Source organism: Neopelma chrysocephalum, unplaced genomic scaffold, assembly GCF_003984885.1.
Source record: "Neopelma chrysocephalum unplaced genomic scaffold, ASM398488v2 Primary Assembly neopelma1_103b, whole genome shotgun sequence".
Classification (NCBI taxonomy): Eukaryota; Metazoa; Chordata; class Aves; order Passeriformes; family Pipridae; genus Neopelma; species Neopelma chrysocephalum.
In genome coordinates this window covers 1,996,273-2,016,397 of record NW_020897767.1, presented here as the reverse complement: position 1 = coordinate 2,016,397, position 20,125 = coordinate 1,996,273, and the positions used below count along the sequence as shown (strand labels likewise).

General features: G+C 46.5%; 2 protein-coding genes across 2 annotated transcripts in view; both read left to right on the top strand.

Moving 5' to 3' along the window:
- Positions 1-2,308, top strand: part of EPC2 (enhancer of polycomb homolog 2) — a 39,374-nt gene extending 37,066 nt beyond the window's left edge. The window contains exon 14 of the mRNA XM_027695927.1: positions 973-2,308. Coding sequence (XP_027551728.1) covers positions 973-1,045 — 73 coding nt within the window. The 3' untranslated portion in view covers positions 1,046-2,308. The remainder of the gene's footprint in view (positions 1-972) is intronic.
- A 7,224-nt stretch (positions 2,309-9,532) lies between these two features.
- Positions 9,533-20,125, top strand: part of KIF5C (kinesin family member 5C) — a 71,207-nt gene continuing 60,614 nt past the window's right edge. Inside the window, exon 1 of the mRNA XM_027695925.1 lies at positions 9,533-9,719. Coding sequence (XP_027551726.1) covers positions 9,594-9,719 — 126 coding nt within the window. The 5' untranslated portion in view covers positions 9,533-9,593. The remainder of the gene's footprint in view (positions 9,720-20,125) is intronic.

The following is a 20,125-nucleotide window of genomic DNA, read 5'->3' as shown; positions in this document are numbered from 1 at the left end:
GCTTCAAGAACACCCTCAGCACCTCCCAAGAACACCCTCAGCACCTCCAGCGTGGCCAAACCAACAAGAGCTCATTTGGCAGATTAATCCCCCAAATAATTTGCACTGGTTTTAGGCACCAGGAATTTTGGTAAACTTTTACTGTGTCTGAAATGGCCATTTTAATGGCAGTTTTAGCCATTTTAATTTGTGCCTTCTCATGCAGCACTTCCATGTAGATTTTCTGTCAAACTCCATAACTTTGGGAACCCATTTTGTAAGATACAGGCTGGCACATACCATTTTTACATAAATATATGGATATGTGTGTTATGTATTTATATAACATACAAACCAGAAAACTGCATCTTACATAGACAGATAAAATCACAGAATCATAGAATTGTTTAGCTTGGAAGAGACCTTCAAGATCATCAGGTCCAACCATTAAGATGTTTATTCTCATTGAACAGCAGCACTGTTTTTTTAGGATACTTAGAAGATGTTTCACAGCAGTGGCAGGAGCTTGCAGTTGGTAGAGTTGTCTGAAAATGGCAATACTTGGGTTTTGTTTGAAGTCTCTGCTATTTAAAGAAACAAAGCCACATTTGTTTATGAATTGAAAAAGGAAAAAATGGATATTAGTAAATGATTAGAAAAAATTTAAGATTTCTTGCACTCGAGGGGGAATTATAACACTTTGTTCACTGACAGAAAAACTGATGCTGAGTTATCCTGGTATATCTTGACTTTGTTCCTTCCTTTTTAGTACTGTTTAGTGCTCTTATCCATAATTTAGGCTGGTAGTTGACAATTAAATGCACCGTCAGTGGAGTAACAGCAGCTGTGTTGAAAGCCAGTATTTCCTTTTAAATCACGTTTGCAATGTGTGCAAGGCTTCTCCCTGCTCCAGGGAGAAACACAGAGCAGAGGAAAGAAATGATGGAAATCCTCCTTTTCTGGCTGTAACCCTGGAATTCTGTTCCCTTGCAGGGAGAACCACGAGCCAGAACGCCTGGGCTTGAATGGCATAGCAGAGACCACAGTAGCCATGGAAGTGACATAACCTCCACCCCGTGTCTCCACCTGTGCCCCTGGTGTGGTCCTTTAATTCCACCTGAATGCAAAACACACAGCACTCTGTGGATCACAGAGAACTCAGACAGACCTAAATGGACTCGAATTATATCGTGTATTAAGTCGATATATAATGTAAATTTTGTAAAATTTGGGAAAATCACTACCTTGTAAAATAGTTTATTTGTATCATCAATATTATTTCTGTTACTTGAATAGTAGATATTCATCATCATGCTTTTGCACTTGAATTTGCAACTGAATGGATTAAAAAAAAATAATTCTTTAATGGGATCATGAGCATGACATGGGATCCTGCATCACTTGTTTAAACTATTTATTTTGCCATGTTTACATTTTGTATCTTGTACAAATAAATGCAACTTTGTGTCTAAAAAAAAAAGTTAAAGATTCATAGCTAGGAAACAAAATTCTTGTAATTTTTTTCTAAAGGAAATGTAAAGTTTTCACTTGGTTCATTTTGTTTCACAATTTGACTAGATGGACTTTTTGGTAAATACTTTAGTGGCATTTCACTGTCAAATATGAAGTTCAAGGCAAAATAGTATTTTCTATTACTGTGCAGGGGAAAGGGATGGATCGATACATGCAAATTTAATGTAGTAACTCACTTTTCCATATATTTTGAATGTATATTTCTATTTATAATACCAGTTTATAAAAAATAATTACACAGGAGAGAGAGAGAGAAAAAAAAAAACACAGAGAACTGAGTAGGAAAATTATGCATCTGGCACACGTGAAACTGTGCAGATCTGAGCAAAATTTTCACCTTGGTGACATTTTATCTGAAGACTCTGCGTATTTTAACCGGCTTTCCAACTGTACCACACACCCCACATTAAAGGATATTTTACCAGGTATGTATTGCATTATATATCATTGCAATAATTTCATTATTGGATGTCTAGATATCGAGCCATCCCAGGTGGTGGGTGGGGTGGGGAGGGAAAGGGGAGGGGGAGGGTCGTGGCAAGATTGTCTTTTCAATTTTGGAGAGTTTTCCTGTGGCTACAAGGCAAGTAACGGGTTGGAAAAAGTCTGACTGTAAGCGTTGGACACCTTCGTAGTGTAGTGTTTTAGTGACTTTTTTTATACGGTTCTTGTAAATTAGATACGTGTAGTGGTGTTTCCGAATGTTTGTTTATGCACTAGTTCAGACAACTTTCCCTGTTACTTGTTCTTGATAAGTGAAAACTGCAGGGAAATAAAAAATACATATCAAAACCTGGCCATGGTGCACATGTGGTTATTCTTTCACAGGGTGCAAGCAGTGACACCTGGAAGTTTTTAGGGGTTTGTTAAGGGGCTCTTGGTGGTTTCCAGAAGGTTTCAGGTTATTCCCTGTCTGTGGAAGGGGAGGGAAGGGCTGGAGCTTGGGGTCTGAGACCTGGGAATGGGGTGAATGAGAGTTTCTTGTTCTTCTAGAGAAACTTCATGTGAATCGTTTGACTGTTGAATTCTCCACATTTTGGATAATGTTTCTAATGTTTCTTACAAATCACAGAATCTTTGAGGTTGTTTAGTCCAGACCCACCCTCCTGAGAAACTCAAGATATGCTTTGCCTTGATGTCATGCAGTCAGTGTGTTTTTCTTCTCAGCTATTTTTAACCCAAGTTGTGTTTCAACCTGCTTTGTCTTGCGTTGTGGAAGTTAAAATTTCTGGCAGCTGAAAACAACTTTGCAGAGCTTTAAATACCAGGAGCTCGTCAGAAACTCAGATGTCTAAAATGAACTGTTTTTTGCTTCACTGAGCCTTTATTTTTTTTATTCAGTCTGATGTCTCCAGGGAGAGGTGAGAACAGATTAAACCTGTTGAGAGCAGTCAGAAGGACCTGCCTTGGTCAGCTGAGGTGTGGTGGCAGCATTTGGGGTGTCAGCACAAGGGGGGCACCTGGGCAAAGGTGTTTTTATTCACTGCTCTGGGCTTTCCCTGAACTGCTGCTCCCTAAAAAACTGCTCTGTGGTCTTTCCAGGTCTGCCTGAGCCTTCCTGCAGAGCTGGGCTCATTCCTGGGAATGACCGACCCACGTGGTCTAAAAGTATAAATGAATTTTCTCTGAAAGAATTACTGCAAATCTAAGCCTGAAAAAGAAATAAGTTATTCTCCTCGATTATATAGAAATAACCTTGCTTCACACCATCCCCAAAACCCTTTGGAGGCTTAATGAAAATGGGAAGTAATTTCTTCTGCAGATTGAAAGCTGTGGACTCTTTCACTACAGACATGGATCATTTTCAGGGAAAATTGGACTGGAGATGTCTCAGATTGCTGCCTGTCTCAGACTTGGGGTAGTTTAATCCTCATCTAATTACTTTAAAAAAACCTTTAGCTGGAGCTTCAAACTTCTAATGGATTCTGAGAAAATGGGAGGTGGAGAGAAGGATCCCACGAACTCCCAAGGCTCTGATGGTAAGTGCCAGATGTGGAATGGGGTTCATTTAAAGGATTAGTAAAGCAGAACTGGAATTGTCATCCATAGAATTAATGGCAGTTCATTGTGTGCCTCAAGTGCAAGAGAAGGGGAGTGATGGATAATGCTGTAGCCCGTGGAAATCTTCCTTAAAAAGAGAAAAGAAAGGGAGCATGGCTAGAAACTCTGCTTTGTGCTGATCCCACTAAACAGCAGGGAATGCCACTGAGTTGGTTTTGTGCTGTTTTACTGTCTGTGTTGAGGATAACACTGACTTTTAATTCTTATTTGACCATCTCTGCAATAGGATTTGAATAGTGACTTTTGTTGTGTCATTTGAATGTCATTCAGGTAAGATTGTTGATTCTTACTTACCTTATCTACAATGATTTATACTGGACTCCATGTCCATGTGCACAGTTTCCCTTAAGTGATACTAGGAAATGATGGTTCTGTTTCTGATTAGGTTTATCAATTTAATTATAAACTGACTGGAGCTTTGGTGTGTGTTCAGTTGTCATCCCAACAGGCTTCCTGGGTTTGACTTCAGAGAACCAGTTTCAAATCTCACTTCCATGTTTGTTCTACTTTTAGGTTTTGCAATATTCAGACTTACTCTTAGAAAGGTGGAGAACAACCTTCATAAAGTGCACCCACTGTATCTCTAAATGCATCTGTGTGTGCTTTGCATTTTTTAATGATGTAATCCCATAAAATTAAGGAAGAGCACCCATGCAAGTTTGATTTAACCCCATTTAATCAGTCTGGATTGTCACCCAGTAAATACAGCTTAAAGAAAAAAAGAAAAAGTAATGTAGCTGGAATAGGAAATCTGAAAAGTGAAAGGGAGTAACAGTGAAGTCCTTCCTGGGCTGTGGCCACTCCTCAGCAGCTTTGTCCAGCCCTGTGGATGTGTCAAGAGCCTCTCCCTGTGCCTGTCACACGGATTGATTGGGAATCCCTGAATCCCAGAAGGGTTTGGGTTGGAAGGGACTTTAAAACTCATCTTGTCCCACCCCTGCCACGGGCAGGGACACCTTCCACTAGCCCAGGTTGCTCCAAGCCCCTCCAACCTGGCTTTGGACACTTCCAGGGATCCAGGGGCAGCCACAGCTTCTCTGGGCAACCTGTGCCAGGGCCTCCCCACTCTAACAGCCTCATAACTTTGTGAAGTTATGATTATTTCTGTGACTAAGAATAGTAAAATCTCTTTAGTCCAGTTTGGCCTCAGTCCATTGCACCCTGGATAACTCCAATCCAAGTGGAATTGCCCAGGGAGGAGGATGTAGAAGGATCAGAGCAAGGAGCAAAGGAAGGAGGGAGGCAATAATTCAGGCAGATACGTGGCAGATAACAGAAAACCTGCAACACAACAGCCATCTCAGCCTGAATCCTTCTGACTGGTGGGAGTACAGGACTGACCTTGGCACCATCCGTGTGGGATCACACCCTGACAAGGTCTCATCCACTCGGGAATGTCGGTAGGAATGAGCTGTGCCTGTCAGCTGTGGGCTCTCCCCAGGCCAGCAGAGCTAATGGAGCAGAACAACGATCCAGTGACCAAGGCACATCTCACAGCTGCACTCCCCAAACCTCGGGAGCACTCGGGGCTGGTTTTTAACAGAGCAGAAGCTGCCAAGGAGCCCCACGTGCCCAAATTCCCCCCCCGGGGCCCCGGGCTGGTGGCAGCTGGCTGGGAATTGGTGGCAGCCTGGTGCTCGCTTCCCACCGTGGCTCTTAACGCTTGGCTGACCCTGCCCCAATTAATGTCACTTCACTGAGCCCTGCCCTGGGGACAAAGTGCTCCTTAAAATAGCATCGTCGTCCCCCTCCCTTCCTGATGATGATCTGACCGGACTGGTCCTGGTGGGTTTAAATCCCCGGCGCTGTAAGTGACACCAGAAGATGGCATCAGCTGCCTGTGATGCTCTTTAACTCTTTCTGCAGCTCCGGGGACGCTTTGTGGCTTGGGATTGGGTATTTTTTAGTGGCTTTTAGTGCTTTTTTTTTTGTTTTTAATGGCTGCTTCATAACTTCCTATAATTTAAAGACCACACATTTTTTCCCCCCGAGTTCCCATCCTTTGATTTGGGTGATTTATCGAGGAACCCAAATAAAAAGATGGCAACCTGGAAAAATGTTTTGAGTATTGAATATAAGCAACTAAAAGGCTTTGCTGTCTTACAAAGTGGTAAAAAAATTCCATTTATTTATTTATTTTTAGCAAACCCATTTTTTTATAGGTAGGTTAACATGATTTAGGTGACTGTATAATGTGAAAAATTTATATAAAGTTGAGATTTATGTGTGTACTTAAGAAATTTATATATTTTTTTACAGGAAGTGTTTTGCAAATCAGAAGCAATGCTGCTCTTAAACTCCCTGGCAGACACTTTTCTCCTGGAGCATCTTTGGAGTGCCAGTGCTCCATTCCCACACCTGACCTTCTGTGGAGGTGTGAGAAAGGAACCCCCACGGCCCCAATCCCCAAAGAAATCCTTCCCTGTCGGATCAAAGGGATGTTGTGTGTGGGATAACCATCCTGGGTGACTGAGAGGGTCAGTTGTGCAGCTCCTGTACATTTTGCTGCTGCATTTTCCCCTTGCCTGGCCCAAATGTTCCTGTCCCCCAGTCCCTCCTGAGCTGTGGATGTGCCTCCATGCCTTTGGTGATCCCTGGGGATGCACATTGGATGTTCCTGTACCTCACTCCCTCCTAATTGTTTTCTCAGCACTTTTTAGCCCGTTTTATTTATTTGCTTATTTATTTTTATTCCTCCTAAACCCTTTCATGTCCTGGCTTAGCAAACGTGTTCCCTGGTGCACTCTAACAGTGTCTTCTGGTGTCTGTGGGACATTAACTACTTAAGGCACTTAAAATTGCTTTCTGTCATGGGAATCCCAACCCTTTGGGGAGAAATCCTTTCCCACCCCTTTACCCACAAATATCTCAGCACTGCTGGCACAGGCATTTCATCAGATTTCCTCTCTCAGGCCACTGCTGAGGCACCAGGATCAATGGGATCTGCATTAAAGCCGCTTTCCCTGCTGACAAATTACACCCCTGGCCAGCACTGAACTGTTAAACACAGCAGAAATTCAACCTTGGTGTTCTTTTTTTTCCTCCTGAAGCTCCTTCCCAACTCCAAAGCCCGTTCCTGGAGCCAGAAGCAACGAAAGGAAACAAAGTTCTTGGAGCTCTGCACGTGGGAAATTGTTTTTTCCCTTTCTGAAATGCCCAGTTCCCTTATTTCTGTGGAATCACCTCAATCACAATCCACCTTCTGGTGTCCTTCAGGACTGTCACCTGTTCCCCTCTTGGTTTTCCTGCAGCCTTAACACCTTGTTATCCTGGTATCTTGTCCTCTCATGATCCCAGTCAATTTGTTATTCCTTTTGGGAAGCTCTGACATCTTGTGCTGTTTGAACTGTCCCAGCTGAGGTTGGCTCAGCCTGAGAATTTCTTCAGGAAAAAAATCAGAGCTCTCTCTCAAACCATACCTGGTCTGCCAGGGTGAGCTAAACTGTGGAATTACAACTGGAGGACTTGCTGGGAAAGAGGGAAAATGAGGTGACATCGAGGTTCTCTGGCTTTTGCTTTTGTGGTACTGGTAGGAGGAAAATTCTCTTGTGTTCTGGTGTGAGAAAGCTCAATGAAACACAGCCACAGTGGTGTTTATTGTAAAGTGAACGACTGAAAAATGACATGGGCTCAGATGAAAGGGAGTAATTAAAGTGACAGGAGTGACATCTGCCTGGTTTTGTGTCTCTTCATGCTTTATGTAAAATAGTTTCCCAAAAAACTCTACATCACACCTTCAGGCACCCAGCCCAGCCTGGAAGGAGCTCACAAGCCCCAGGAGGAGCTGATCACTCCCAAGTCTGGCTGAAAATTCCTGTTCCCACTAGGCTGCTTAACCTAAGCTGGTAATAAGTAGTAAAAATAGCAGCTCAGTGACAATGAGGTATTGTCTGCACCACAGACAATGTCACATTGTTTGTGCCAAAACTGCTCAGAAAAGATGGCCCTTTGAATTCTGATTGCAGATTATACCTGCTCGAACAGGAAAATAAGATTTTTTTGCCTATCTTGCTCCAAAATGAGCTCTGGATAATGGAGGAAAATAAGGATTAATTCATCCAAAGGGTTGTCTTTTATGACTAAGCCCCTGCTTGTCATGACTAACAAAATTTGCTATTCAGGGTAAAAGCTTGAAACATAAGAGAAATGAAAGGGATAATTGGTAATCCACAGGAATAAATCTCATTATATAATAATGTCTTATCACATGCTGCACATTGCTAACTCTCCTCGATGTAATTGCTTTCAAGAGGGGTGTGAGAGCCTCTGGAACAAGCCTGCACCTCACATCTACCTCAGGTAATGAGGACAACCACTGGAGCTGGAAGAAAGGGAGATTTCCATCAAAATGCTGGAGGTCTGTCCGCCATCACCTTAATTGTAGGGCTGAGGCTAATTGAGTTAAACTGGGACTCGGGAAGAAACCGAGTTTTAGGAACTGCTGAAGTCTGGGTCATGTCCAGAAGACATCAGTGGTGGTTGGAATCTTCTTTATCTTCTAGGGAGAAAATGATGGAGGAGGAGGAGGAGATGTCCTGTGGTCCAGACACTTCAAATCACGAGAATGCAGTGAAATAAAGGAGTCTGGACACAGAAGGGCAAGTTTTGCAGGTGCTTTTAGCAGGTAAAGAAGGAGCATTGTTGGAGGAGGTGCAGAAGGACAGCACCCCTGATGTGTAGGAACAGCTTCCAGCCCACTCCATCTGTTTTTCCCAGATGCTGATTCACCGACTGCGTCGTGACCAAACTTCCTGTCAATTGAACGAGGTCCAAGCGTCACCCAGAGGTACCATTGCTTCTGCTTTTCCTCACAGCAATGATGTAATATGTGTACATAATGTATTCCAGGAATAAAGAACCTGGTTATAGATCCAGCTTGTGCCAGAGGCAAAGCACAGCTCTGTCCTCCCTCCTTGTCCCTTTAGGATTTTCCCATAGGCAGCACAGGTGTAATCCAAGATTTGAGCCCCTCGAGGTTCGAGTCAAACTCTGTAATTTTTGTTTTTGTTGTTATAGTTAATCAATAGCTGTAGCTGGATGATTAGGATTGAACAGTTACATTGTGAATGTCATACACATGGCTGATCTTGTGTTTTAAGGAAAAGAGAAGACAATCCTAAGGTTGGTCTCTGGGAGGGGTTGGCCTCAGGAACCTGCTGGTGCTGGTTTGGGTGGGGGTACATGGACAGCACCCGGTGCCTGAGCTCAGATTTTTGAACCAAAGACAGCCTTGTCTTTGATTTGAGACAAAGGCATCTCAGGGGGGAACTCAGGGGAATTCTGAGGGGAATCTGAGGGGGAAAAGTGCTGAGTGGGGCTCTGAGTTGGGGGCCACTAAGTGGGGTCTGAGTGGGAAGGATGCTGAGGGGAGTCTGTTGGAGCAAGTCCAGAGCATAACCACAAAGTTGGTGAGGGGCCTGGAGCACTTCCCATATGGAGACAGGCTGAGAAAGTTGGGGCTGTTCAGCCTGGAGAGGACAAGGTTGTGTGGAGACCCCAGTATCTGAAGGAAGCTGGAAAGGGACTCTTCATCAGGAACTGGAGTGATAGGACAAGGAGTGAGGGGTTCAACTGAAAGAGAAGAAATTTAGTGTAGATATATGGAAGATATTCTTCCCTGTGGGGATGGTGGGACACTGGAATAGGTTTCCCAGAGAAGCTGTGGCTGCCCCTGGATCCCTGGTGTCCAAGGCCAGGTTGGACAGGGCTTGGAGCAACCTGGGCTAGCGGGAGGTGTCCCTGGGAAGAGAAGAGGATGATCTTTCATCTCCCAGCATCCCACCCCCTCCGGCGCTCCCGCATCCCTGTGATGCCGAGGGGCGGACGCCGCGGTCCCCGCACCGCCCCCGTGTCCCCGCGCAGCCGCGGCCGGTGCGGGGCCGGTCCGGGGCGGGTCCGCGGGCTGCCAGAGGGGCTTGCGAGAGGGGCTGTGGGGGCTGTGAGCGGCTCTCGGCGCCCCGGCCCCGCCCGGCCCCGCCCGCTCGGCGGCCCCAGCCCGGCGCTGCCGCTGCTGCCCGGCCATGGCGGACCCCGCCGAGTGCAGCATCAAGGTGATGTGCCGCTTCCGGCCCCTCAACGAGGCCGAGATCCTCCGCGGCGACAAATTCATCCCCAAATTCAAGGGCGACGAGACCGTGGTCATCGGGGTGAGTCTGCCGCATCCTTCTTCTTCTTCTTCTCCTCCTCCTCCCGCATCCTTCGCGCGGGCGGCGGGAGCATCGCCAGCATCGCCATCCCCCGCCGGGGACACGGCATCGCTCCCCGCCGTCCCACCGCCCGCGGGGCACCCCCGAACATCCCCCCCTTCCACCGTGTGTCCCCCCCACCCCGGCCATTGTTCCCGCTGCGGCGGAACGGGGGGGGGCGGGAAGGATGGATGCGGTCCCCGCGCCCCCCCTGCGGGGCTGCCCCCCGCTCACCCGGCGAGGGGTCCGGGTTCCCCCGGGGGGTCTCCGGGCAGGGCCGGGGGGCGCGGGGGCTCGGCGGGCTCGGGCGCTGATGTCATGCCGGGCACTGGGCATGCTCGGCTGGGGCGGCCCCCGCGCTCCGCCGCGCCCCTGCGGCAGCGCCGGCGGCGGAGTTACCCCAGCCCCGGGACCCTCATCCCCGGGACTCCCATCCCTGGGATGCTCATCCCCGGGGTCCTCATCCCCGGCACCCCTATTCCCGGGATGCTCATCCCTGGCACCCCCATCCCCGGGATGCTCATCCCTGCACCCCTATTCCCGGGATCCTCATCCCCAGGGCCCCCATGACCGGGACCCTCACTCCCGGGACCGTCACCCCCGGCACCCCCATCTCCGGGATGCTCATCCCTGGATTCCTCATCCCCGGCACCCCCATCTCCGGGACCCCCGTCCCCTGGATGCTCGTCCCTGGCGCTCCCATCCCCGGGATCCTCATCCCCGGGGCCCCCATGGCCAGGACCGTCACCCCCGGCACCCTCATCTCCGGGATGCTCATCCCTGGATTCCTCATTCCCGGCATCCCCATCCCTGGACCCTCATTCCCGCGGCTGCGGGAGCGCTCCGTGGCCGCAGCGCATCCCCGGGCGGGCGGTGCTGGCGGGTCCCCGCTGATCATCCCAAGGGGGGGGGGACGCGACCCAAGTTTTGTCATCGCGTCCGAAAGGATCCAATCGCCCGAATCTCGAGGGTCCCTGCGCCCGCAGCGCCCTCCCCGCGCTCTGCAGGGGCTCCGGTGTTCCCAGGGGTTGATTTAGAGGGAACAAAGGGTGCGGGATGTGGCTCCTTCCCCGGGGCTGATTCATCAGCGCTTCCCTTTCCCTCCCCGCGGCTGGAGCCCCCCAAAACCGGGTCCCTGGGAGGGGTTGATCTCGGGAACCTGCCGGTGCTGGTTTTGGAGGGGGAGCACGGACAGCACCGGGTGCCTGAACTCGAATTTTTGGTTTGCCTCGTGCTTGGTGCTTTATTTCACGTATTGGTCCTCTGTGCTTAAACCAATAACGTTTCACACCAGACAATGATAAAGAGGTCTTAAAAGTAATTGTCAGTGCAAGATTTGTTAAAATTCTTCTTAAAACCTTGAGTCTGTTAGAAACTCCTCTGGTGAAAGTTGCAGAACAGTTGCAAGGGAAAAATGAGTCGATCCAGGACATAAACGGTTATTACCTTGTTTTCTTATTCTTTTATGTCATTTATAGAAATGTTCTCCCTGTAGCCAAATTAATTGTCTTCCTTTGAAGGTTAAAGCTGTGCCACCCCCAGCAGCCTGTTAACAATAGAATAATCAAATTGGTTATCAATCTTGGTCAGCAGGGGAGGGCTGGATTTGGCCAGCAAATATCAGGAACGAAAATGTAACTGGAGCACAGTCATTTGGGTGTTTAAAAAAAACAAATGTCAGCAAATTCCCCTCCCCCCCCTTAAACAAATAAACCCTCAGACATATTAAAGCCAGATTAAAATACATCTACTGTAAATCCTTTAGCAGGGCTGTGTTTTTAAGAGAAATGGAGTTTGGAATTGTCTTTTTCCGCTTATAATGTATCTTTTTCTATAAAGTATCTGTTGTCTGTGGAAAACAGTAACTGAGGTGCTCTGGAAGAAGAGGTTTTTTGTTTCTTGCTGACAGGAGAGAATTCCTTTGGTAAAGGTAAAAGGGAAAAATAACAGCAACTGTTAATTTCCTACCACGGAAGTTTAAAAAAAATAGAGAGAAACGAGCAAAGCACGTGTATTTATTGATATAAATATTTATTTAATATATATATTTTCAGGTTGGCAGGTTTAAGGGGGTTGTTTTTGCTATCTTGGAAATCAGAGGCTTAGAGTTTCTTTCCCAGGGCAAGGTTTTAGGTGCACATTTTAATCACCTCCACCAGTGCAATATGTCCTCAAATCCAGGTTCTGCTTTTCCAGAGAGAGAGAGGAACCATCCAGGGGGATCCTTGGAGGTTTGGAGGTGTAAGTGAACATGAAAATCTCTCTCTGTATTCTTTGTCCTCTTTATTTGCAGCACCGAGCTCGTTGGGCTTTGGTGTAACTTGATCCCCAGTGGATTCCACTGCAGCATGAGTAGGAAATGCTGCTTGGAATTGTCATTTACTGGTTTTAAGGAGCTGCTTCCCTCCAACAAATAAAGCCTGGCAGGGGAAGGAATCCTGGTTCTGGTGGAAGGCACTACTAGAGCAGACCTCCTCGTAGAAAAGCAGGGCTTTAGACTTCAAAACCTCTTAGAAATGTTATATAAAGTACAAATAAACCAGAACCATAAACACATTTTTTTGTGTTTTACTATAGCACTTGAAAACACTGCAATGCAGCTTTTATTTTTGATTCATATGTTGGAAAGAAAAAGGTTCTGTTGAAATTTAAAAAAACCCAAACCAAACCACCAACCCCTCCCAGAGGAATTGTGTCATCACCTAAGAAAAAAATATAATAGAAATTATTTAAAGGAAACATCTTTTTTTTCCCCCTGACTAGTAAACCTGAACAAATTTACTTCTTCCCAGCAAACAATTGTGGGGAAAATGCCCTTTTTTTTTTTTTTTCCCCTGAACTTCCCACTGTCATCTCCCATTATACTTCCCTGGGGCCATGAGCAGATTTGCCAGCAAAAAACTGAAGGTTGGATGATATTTCTGCAATCAGACTGGGTGATATTTCTGAAAATGAGCAGCAATGGGGGGAGTTTAACCACTTGGGCGTGAGTTTGCCTTTCAGGCCCTGACTAAAGCTGGATCTCTGTGATGCGTGGGGTTGTGGGGGTCAGAGCTCCTTCTCAGGGAATTCCCAGGGCAGTGTCACCCCCTTGGAGTTGGGATTTGACCCCGTGTTTTATGTCCTGGCCCCTTCCATCCATCCATCCATCCATCCATCCATCCATCCATCCCCGTGTGCTTCGCTCTTGTGACACAGCCAAGTGTGGAACATCACAAGCCTCACCTTCAGTTTTCCTTTGGTTAAATCGGACAAAACCCTCTGTGTTTTGATTCTGCTTCAAAGTTTAGGCTATAAAAAGCCTCTCAGATGGATCTCACCTTTAACCAGGGCAGGGAAAGGCGAGGGGAGTCAATCCAGCCCTTTCCTTTGCGCTTGGCCGCCCAACAGAGTCCTCAGACTGCAGCTTCATTTTATCTCTATCTCTGCAACCTCAAGGTGACTCTCTGATTGATTGTGTTGGCTGACACACCTAAAAATGTATTTTCCTAGCTGGCTTCCTTCTCGTGGGCTCGTTGGAGAGCGTGGAGCTGTTTGCTGGAGGGAGCAGTGGGGATAATCCGCCGTGGTTTTGTTGTGTTCATCCCTGTTCCTCCAAGGGCTTTCATTCCTGAGCACCTGCAAAGGAAGGATGGAGAGAAGCTCAGCACCTGGTGGGATGCTCCCCAGGAGGGTACTTTCTGCTTTATGTTTATGGGAGAGAATAATTCCAGCCCTGCTGTAAAATATTTAGGAATTAGTTGCGAGGAGATGGTGTTTTCACCTTCGTTTTTCTTTTTAAGTCCGGAGTGACCACTTCCTTTGAGTGCAGGGTGATTTTTTGCAGGCTGTTAGGAAGGAGAACATCCAAAAGGCAGCTCGGGAAGCTCATGTTGTTACCAGGAAGGGGATAAAAAGCCTCTTCATTGTGGCTGTCAGCTGCTTTGGGCGCTGCAGCGGCAGGGAATGTGTAAAGCCCGGCTTAGCGGGAGCTGCTGAGCTCTGCAGATCCCGGTGTCAGGCACAGGCAGAGCCTTTCCCAGCCCCTCAGTGCCCACCCCGGGGGGCTCCTGCCCGTGGGAAATCCAGCAGAGAGCCTGGATCAGCGGGAGGATTCCCCCAGGATTGAGCTTTACTCGCACGGGGGGGAAATTCTGTTGTCTCATCCGTGAAATATTCCACATAAATAACTAATGTGCCTCAAACCAAACAAGCAGACTCATCACCTGATACTCTGCCGTGGTCACTGCTGTTCTGCAGTGTCATGTTCCATGAAAGGAATTCCTGTGCAGGGCTAAGAGGTGGATTTTGACGGTCCTTGTGGGTCCCTCCCAACTCAGAATTATTCTGTGAGAGAAAGGAAAACAAAGATTGATGGCTGATTCCCTTGCAGCGGGTGGGGTGGAAGCTGAGCAAGGTGGTGGGTTTTTTTTCCTCTTGGAATGTCTTGTGGAGAGATTCTCGCTTATTTCCATCCTTAAAATACCTGGTTATGTTTTAGCTTTTCTTTCATATGTGCCAGTGAAGTCAGCAGAGTTTGTGCTAATAAAAAGCACGTTCTTAATGTGTTTTTAAATCCCTCCTAGCAGTGCAGAGATCTCTAGTACTGGTAAGCAGTTGTCACTCTGGGGTTAAGACAGACCTAAAAAAAAGAGAAATATACCCCTGTGATAATAGCTAAATGGCTAGTTAAAAAAAATAAAAATTAAAGAATTTAATTAGCTGCTGGGCTTTTTTCCTGGTGCTTTTGACAACAGCCAGGCTTCCATCTCTCCCACAAAATGCACAACCCCTCTCTGCCTGTGGAGGATTTGTTCGTGGTGGATCTATAAATACCTTTTATCAAAGCTCCTGCTGGATGGAAGATGTGAAGATGTGACTTCTGTCGTGGTGTAAAAGCTGCCAGGGGACACACAGAGTGCTGTTCTCCCAGCAGATCCCTGAATCTGGGAAGCTGATCCCTGCTTTGTCTCCCAGAATCTTCGGTGTGTTTTCCAGCTCTTCTTTCCCAGCGAGGGCCAAGGGAGTTCTTTTGTGAAGGGCTGGTGTGGGATGCAATTCCATCTCTGTGGAATCCTGGTGTCTGAAGGCACCACAGCTGCCAAACACACCTTTGTGGGAGCTGCTGCTGCTTTCAGGAGTGTCTCCAACCCTCCCACAGCCCGAGATTTTCCTGCCCAAAGCTGCTGCCTTGGCTGAGCAGAGCCAGGACGTGCTGTGCTCATCCCCCCGTGGCTTTGGGCGATGCTGCTTTCAGGTCACACCATTCCCAGAGCAGCAGCAGCAGCAGCAGCACAAGACTGACAGATCTGGCACTTGGTTTTTTGGTTTTCTTTTCAGGTGATTTTTCTCAGTAGGTGCCTCAGGAAGAAGCAGGAGCCTGTAGATCTTGGCATGTTGCTCTTCCCTTGGGAAAGAACAACCATGGGATGATCCCGCTGGCTCTGGGTGGATTTTCTGTGCCTTGCAGGAAAAACTGTTTCATTTACTCCTGGAAACTGGTGTGGCCATTCAGGGAGCTGAGTTATTTTCCTAAGGCATGTTGCTGTGCTTCACACTTACTTTCAGGAGCTTGGGAGAAGGTTAAAATCCTGGGATGGGGTGGACATTGATGATGTGACTGGCATAGGAGTGTCTTGGTTCTGTTTTTTACAGAATGAAACAGTTCTGGAGCTAATTATCAAGAAATACATTTATTTCTTGGCACAGCGAGCCTCCCATAAAGCACAGAAGCAAATGTTCAATATTACACTTCCACAGTGTGGAAAAACCCCTGACTTGAGGGCATTTGAGCTTCTCCAAAGCCCAAACATTGTTCTTTTCCACCCTGTCCAATTCCACAACCACAGGTGTTGGAATGAGTGGCAGCTGATTCAGCTCCTGGGATTCTGTTGGCACTGAACCAAGTTTTGGGAGGTGCTCCCGAGACAGGGATTCTTCCCATCCCATTAAGATTCCCAGCAGAATCCTTGGCTGGTTGAACTTGGAATGTTCTTGCCGGGTTTAAGCACAGACCTGTGGGGACAGAGTGGTTTGGGGTTTTTTTTTTATTCCCTTCTGAATCCTCTGCTGTTTTCCTTCTGGAAAGGATGTTCTTTCAGGCTTGTCTGGAAGTGCTGAACTGGGGGGAAAAATTATCCATCAGGGATCAATGTGTGCTGCGTGGATGAAGCTGCACTTGGGTATTCTCTTCTCTTTTCTAAAAAAGCAGTGAACTCAGGTGTGAAAACAGCTTCTATTTATTGGTGGTGGTGCTAGAAAGATGATTTACTCAAAATAAAAAGCTTGTTTTCTCACCAAAGCAATCTCCCATTTGTGTTTTCTCGGGGCATCATTGTTTTTTTACCTTTTCCTAATCCCACTTGGCAATTTTTTTCTCTAAAAAATACCTTCACCCTACTCACCTCTCCTGTCAAAAACATGGATTCCTACTTAAAGCTTTGAAACCTAAAATACAACTGATGTATTTCAGCAAGATAGGCTGTCAAACAACTGGAAAAAGTAGTTTTCAAGCCACTCTGTGTTGTCTTTTCCCCTCTGGTACCTCCTTTTGGGCCCAGAAGGTTTAGGAATTGAGGATCTGTCCTGGAGAACCTCGTTCCAGCTTCTGGCAGTGGTTGTTCCCTCCCCTGGGATGCACCAGGGAGTGACTGGGGCTTGGATTCATTTGGTAAATGTTTGTTGGGCCTGGCACAGTCAGATTTAGGGAAGGATGAGATGCCACTCTGAACTCTTCAATATTAACATTTTTTTTCCCTGTGGTAGTTTTTTTAAGGATTGGGGTTGGGGGGTGGGGGAAAACAGAGGAGGAAAGATGATTTAATTTAGTTTTTAACTTGACTGCTTGCCACCCTTGGTATTGTCTCGGTGTCCTTCCTGTTATCATGACAATGACTCACTTAGGATTTGTCTCCTTCCAAAATTCTGTCTGCTGGCTGATGAGTTTCTACTTAAAATCTGGCTGGTTTAGTTGAATACAAAAGTGCAATTTGGAACTGTGAATGTCTTCATGAAAAGATCTCTTCTGCACAAGGGGATTTGTTTGTGATTTGTTGTTTTTTTGGTTTTTTGTTGGTTTTTTTTCATTTTTTTCATAACATCTACGCCAGTCCTGTGCACTTGGGTCTGTTTTTGTTGGGTTCCTTTGAGCTTGACATGTTTTGTCTTATGGAACCCAACGTGACCAAGCACAGGTACCTCCCAAATACTTCCAGACTCTTTGTTTTCCCTCTTTTGTTCGGTTTTGTGTTGCTGAAACCTTTTGAAACCCAGGTGTTAGAAGCAGAACAAGTGATTTAGAGTCGCTCAGTAATTGTCTGACGCTTTCTGACTTTGACTGTGGCGTTGCCAATGTTTGTTTTTCCAGCCCCAGTGGAAGGTACACACTGGATAATGGTGCTTGGCTTTGTGAACAGGGAAAATGCCTTTATTCCATTTTGCTGGATTTTGGAGTGTGAAAACATCCCATGCTTAAATAATCCCAACAAAACAAACCCAACACAGCAGCAGCAAAAAAAAAACCCTTTACCTCAAAATATCCCCAGTGGGATCCTTCAGAATCATAAAGGTGTGGAGTCACAGCTATGGGATTCCTGATGGATTTTATTCATCTCCTGGGAAGATCCAAGCCACTCCTATATATTTGTGGCCTCTTTGGTTCTTGACTTTGCATGGGATGTCCTGGAAATGTATGTGATTGTTATCAGGTTCCCTTTATAACATCAATAATTGGTCAATATTCAGGAAATGTATATTTTCAAAGTATGGCACAGGGTTTAATTGACACCAGGAATGTGGGATTTTTTTTTCTCCCCCCCTTGAGAAATGAGTATCCAGAGATAAAAACTTAAATATTTGATAACAGTCCTCTAAGATGTCTTTGCCAAAAATGCTTCATTTTTTTCAGTGCCTCTCTGATAAGAGAAATTTTTCTCTGCTCCTTATTCACCATGATGGAAAGGAGATGCTTTTGGTTGATGGAAGAGACTGTTCTGGGTCAGGGAGCAGTGGGATTCCTGCAAAACCGGGCTTGTTTCGAAGCTTTTGTTAAACATTTCAGCTGCACGAGGAGGATTTGGTACTGAAACCACAATTTTGTTGCAAGTGAAACGGCCCAAAGGCTTTCAGAAACTTCTGCAGTAGGAGAGACATCCCTGAATTCACTGGGATATTATTGCTGTGACAGGCTGTCCTTGTGGCAGCCTCTGAGCTAAAGACCTCGGGGTTGGAGGGGTGAAAGTTGACTTTTAAAGTCACATTGGGGCCGTGCAGGGAAAGGCTGTGACACACCAGAGTCATTGTGGCTGCTGAATTATCCCCCCACCGAGCAAAGGCTGTGCAGGAGCCCGTTCTCTGAATTGGGGTAACTGGGTTAGGGAGTATTTTTAGCAAAGCTGTTACCAGAAAGTCGGATTTTTCTGCAGTTGTAATCTCTTTTCCTGCCTGCCCAGCCCTCCTGCATTGCTGGGATGGCAGGATTTAGGCCAGCAGGGAGATGTGGGAGTGCTGCAGCTTCTCCCAGAGCTTGGAGCTTTTGTGTTGGTCACTCTGCTCCTCCCAGGTTTTCCTGGGATTGCTCAGGAGCTGTTCCATGGCACACACAGTCCTCTGCACTCCCACAGCTCTGTCTTCTCCAACTGCACCAGTTAATTCCTCTCAAACACTTATTTTTATCACTAAATAAATCACACAAATGCCACTGCTCAGCATTAACCTGTCACCCTCACACTGCTGCCCCCATGTCATATCTGTCCTCTGCTTCTCTCTCCCTTTACATTACTTTCTTTTCCCCATCCCCTTTTATATTGCATTTATTGTTCCCTCTCTCTTTTTATATTACTTCCCCTCCCTCCCCTTTTATCTTGCATTTTGTTTGGTTTTCTCCTCTTAAAACCATATTATTTTTTATATTTCCTTACCCCTTTCTGGGTCAACCCTAAATATCCACCCTGCTGTCACTTGATAAACACACTGCCTTGATTATCCCCCACTTTAGGGTGTCTTTCACAATTTAACTTCAAAGCAAACCAGTTCAGTGCTGCAAACAAATCTTAGAGCAACGTTAATCTCACTATCCAGGAGCACGTGTCCCTTCATCCTGGAGAGAAATATTTGCTTGTATTGGTGGCAGGGGATTTATTCTGCCCATTGCTTGCTCTATGTGCAGCCCAGATTTTCAGAGTGTTATGGAGTAACCTCAGCCATAAACTCCAAAGGGAGCTGTTGCCAGCAAAACCAACTTGTTTTCATCTCCCATATGTGATGCTGGAGCTGTGGAGCTCTGAGGAAGGGTTGCCTGTGCAGGAGCAGGAAAATGGAAGCACCTGAGGTGGTTTCATAGCCTGAATTGGTCACAGTCTATCACTTAATACGAGATTCCTGTTTTTCTTATAATTAATTATCCCCTTGTTGTGTTTCCTGATATGAGCAGGTGCCGTTCCAGCAGAGGCAGCGCTGTCTGAATGTGTCATTTTAATGGAGCTCAGTATGTTGCTTTTTTGCCTTGATGGAGCTGTAAATCTGTTAGCAGGGCTTGGATTTGGTCTGTTTTGGACTCAGACTTTGTGCTAGAACTCAACAACTCACTGGATTTCACTTGCCAGTGACCCGAGGCATCGGCTCCTTGATCCCTGTTTGTGCAGTGGGAACACTCCTGGCTTTTCCCTGGTATTTTATTCTAAGGTTTGGAGGTTTAAATCTCAGGGATTTCTGATTTTTGAGCAGCTGCCCGTGCACACTTCAGGCTCATTTTGAGAAAGTCATTTAGGACTCTGGGAAACACAAGAAACCTGAAAGCTGAAGCAGCTGCCGGACGTGGGAATTCAGAGCAATTACTGTGTCCTGGAGTCCTGGAGAGAGGCACCCGCGGTGTTTAGGATCTGGAGAGCTTTGCTGTGTGCCTGCCCTGCTTTTCCAAAGGGAAAAGCTCTGTTTGTGGCCCAGGCAGAGGCTGAGCTGTGTGAGCACAGTGGTGGCTGTGCAGGGAGAGGCTGGAGCCGTGTCGGGCAGGGCTGTCCCGCTGCTCCGGCTCTGATCCCGCTCCATCCCTGCTGAGCAATGCAGAGGGATAAGAAAGGGGCCTCGTGTCCCTGGATGCAGGAGGCAGCACTCAGCCCCTCCAGGTCCTCCCTGCTACACACTGGTGTGGCTGGGAACAGTTATCCCTCCTTCTGGGAACAGTTATCCCTCCTCTTGGACACCGGAGAAGGATCGGGTGGAGAGGAGGCTGTGCTCATTTACCAGTGACCCCCAAGGCTGAGCTGGTCTGTGTAACAAAAACTACTTGCTTTTTATTTATTAATTTATTAATTTATTAATTTATTAATTTGTTAACATGTTAATTTATTATTATTATTATTATTATTATTATTATTATTATTATTATTATT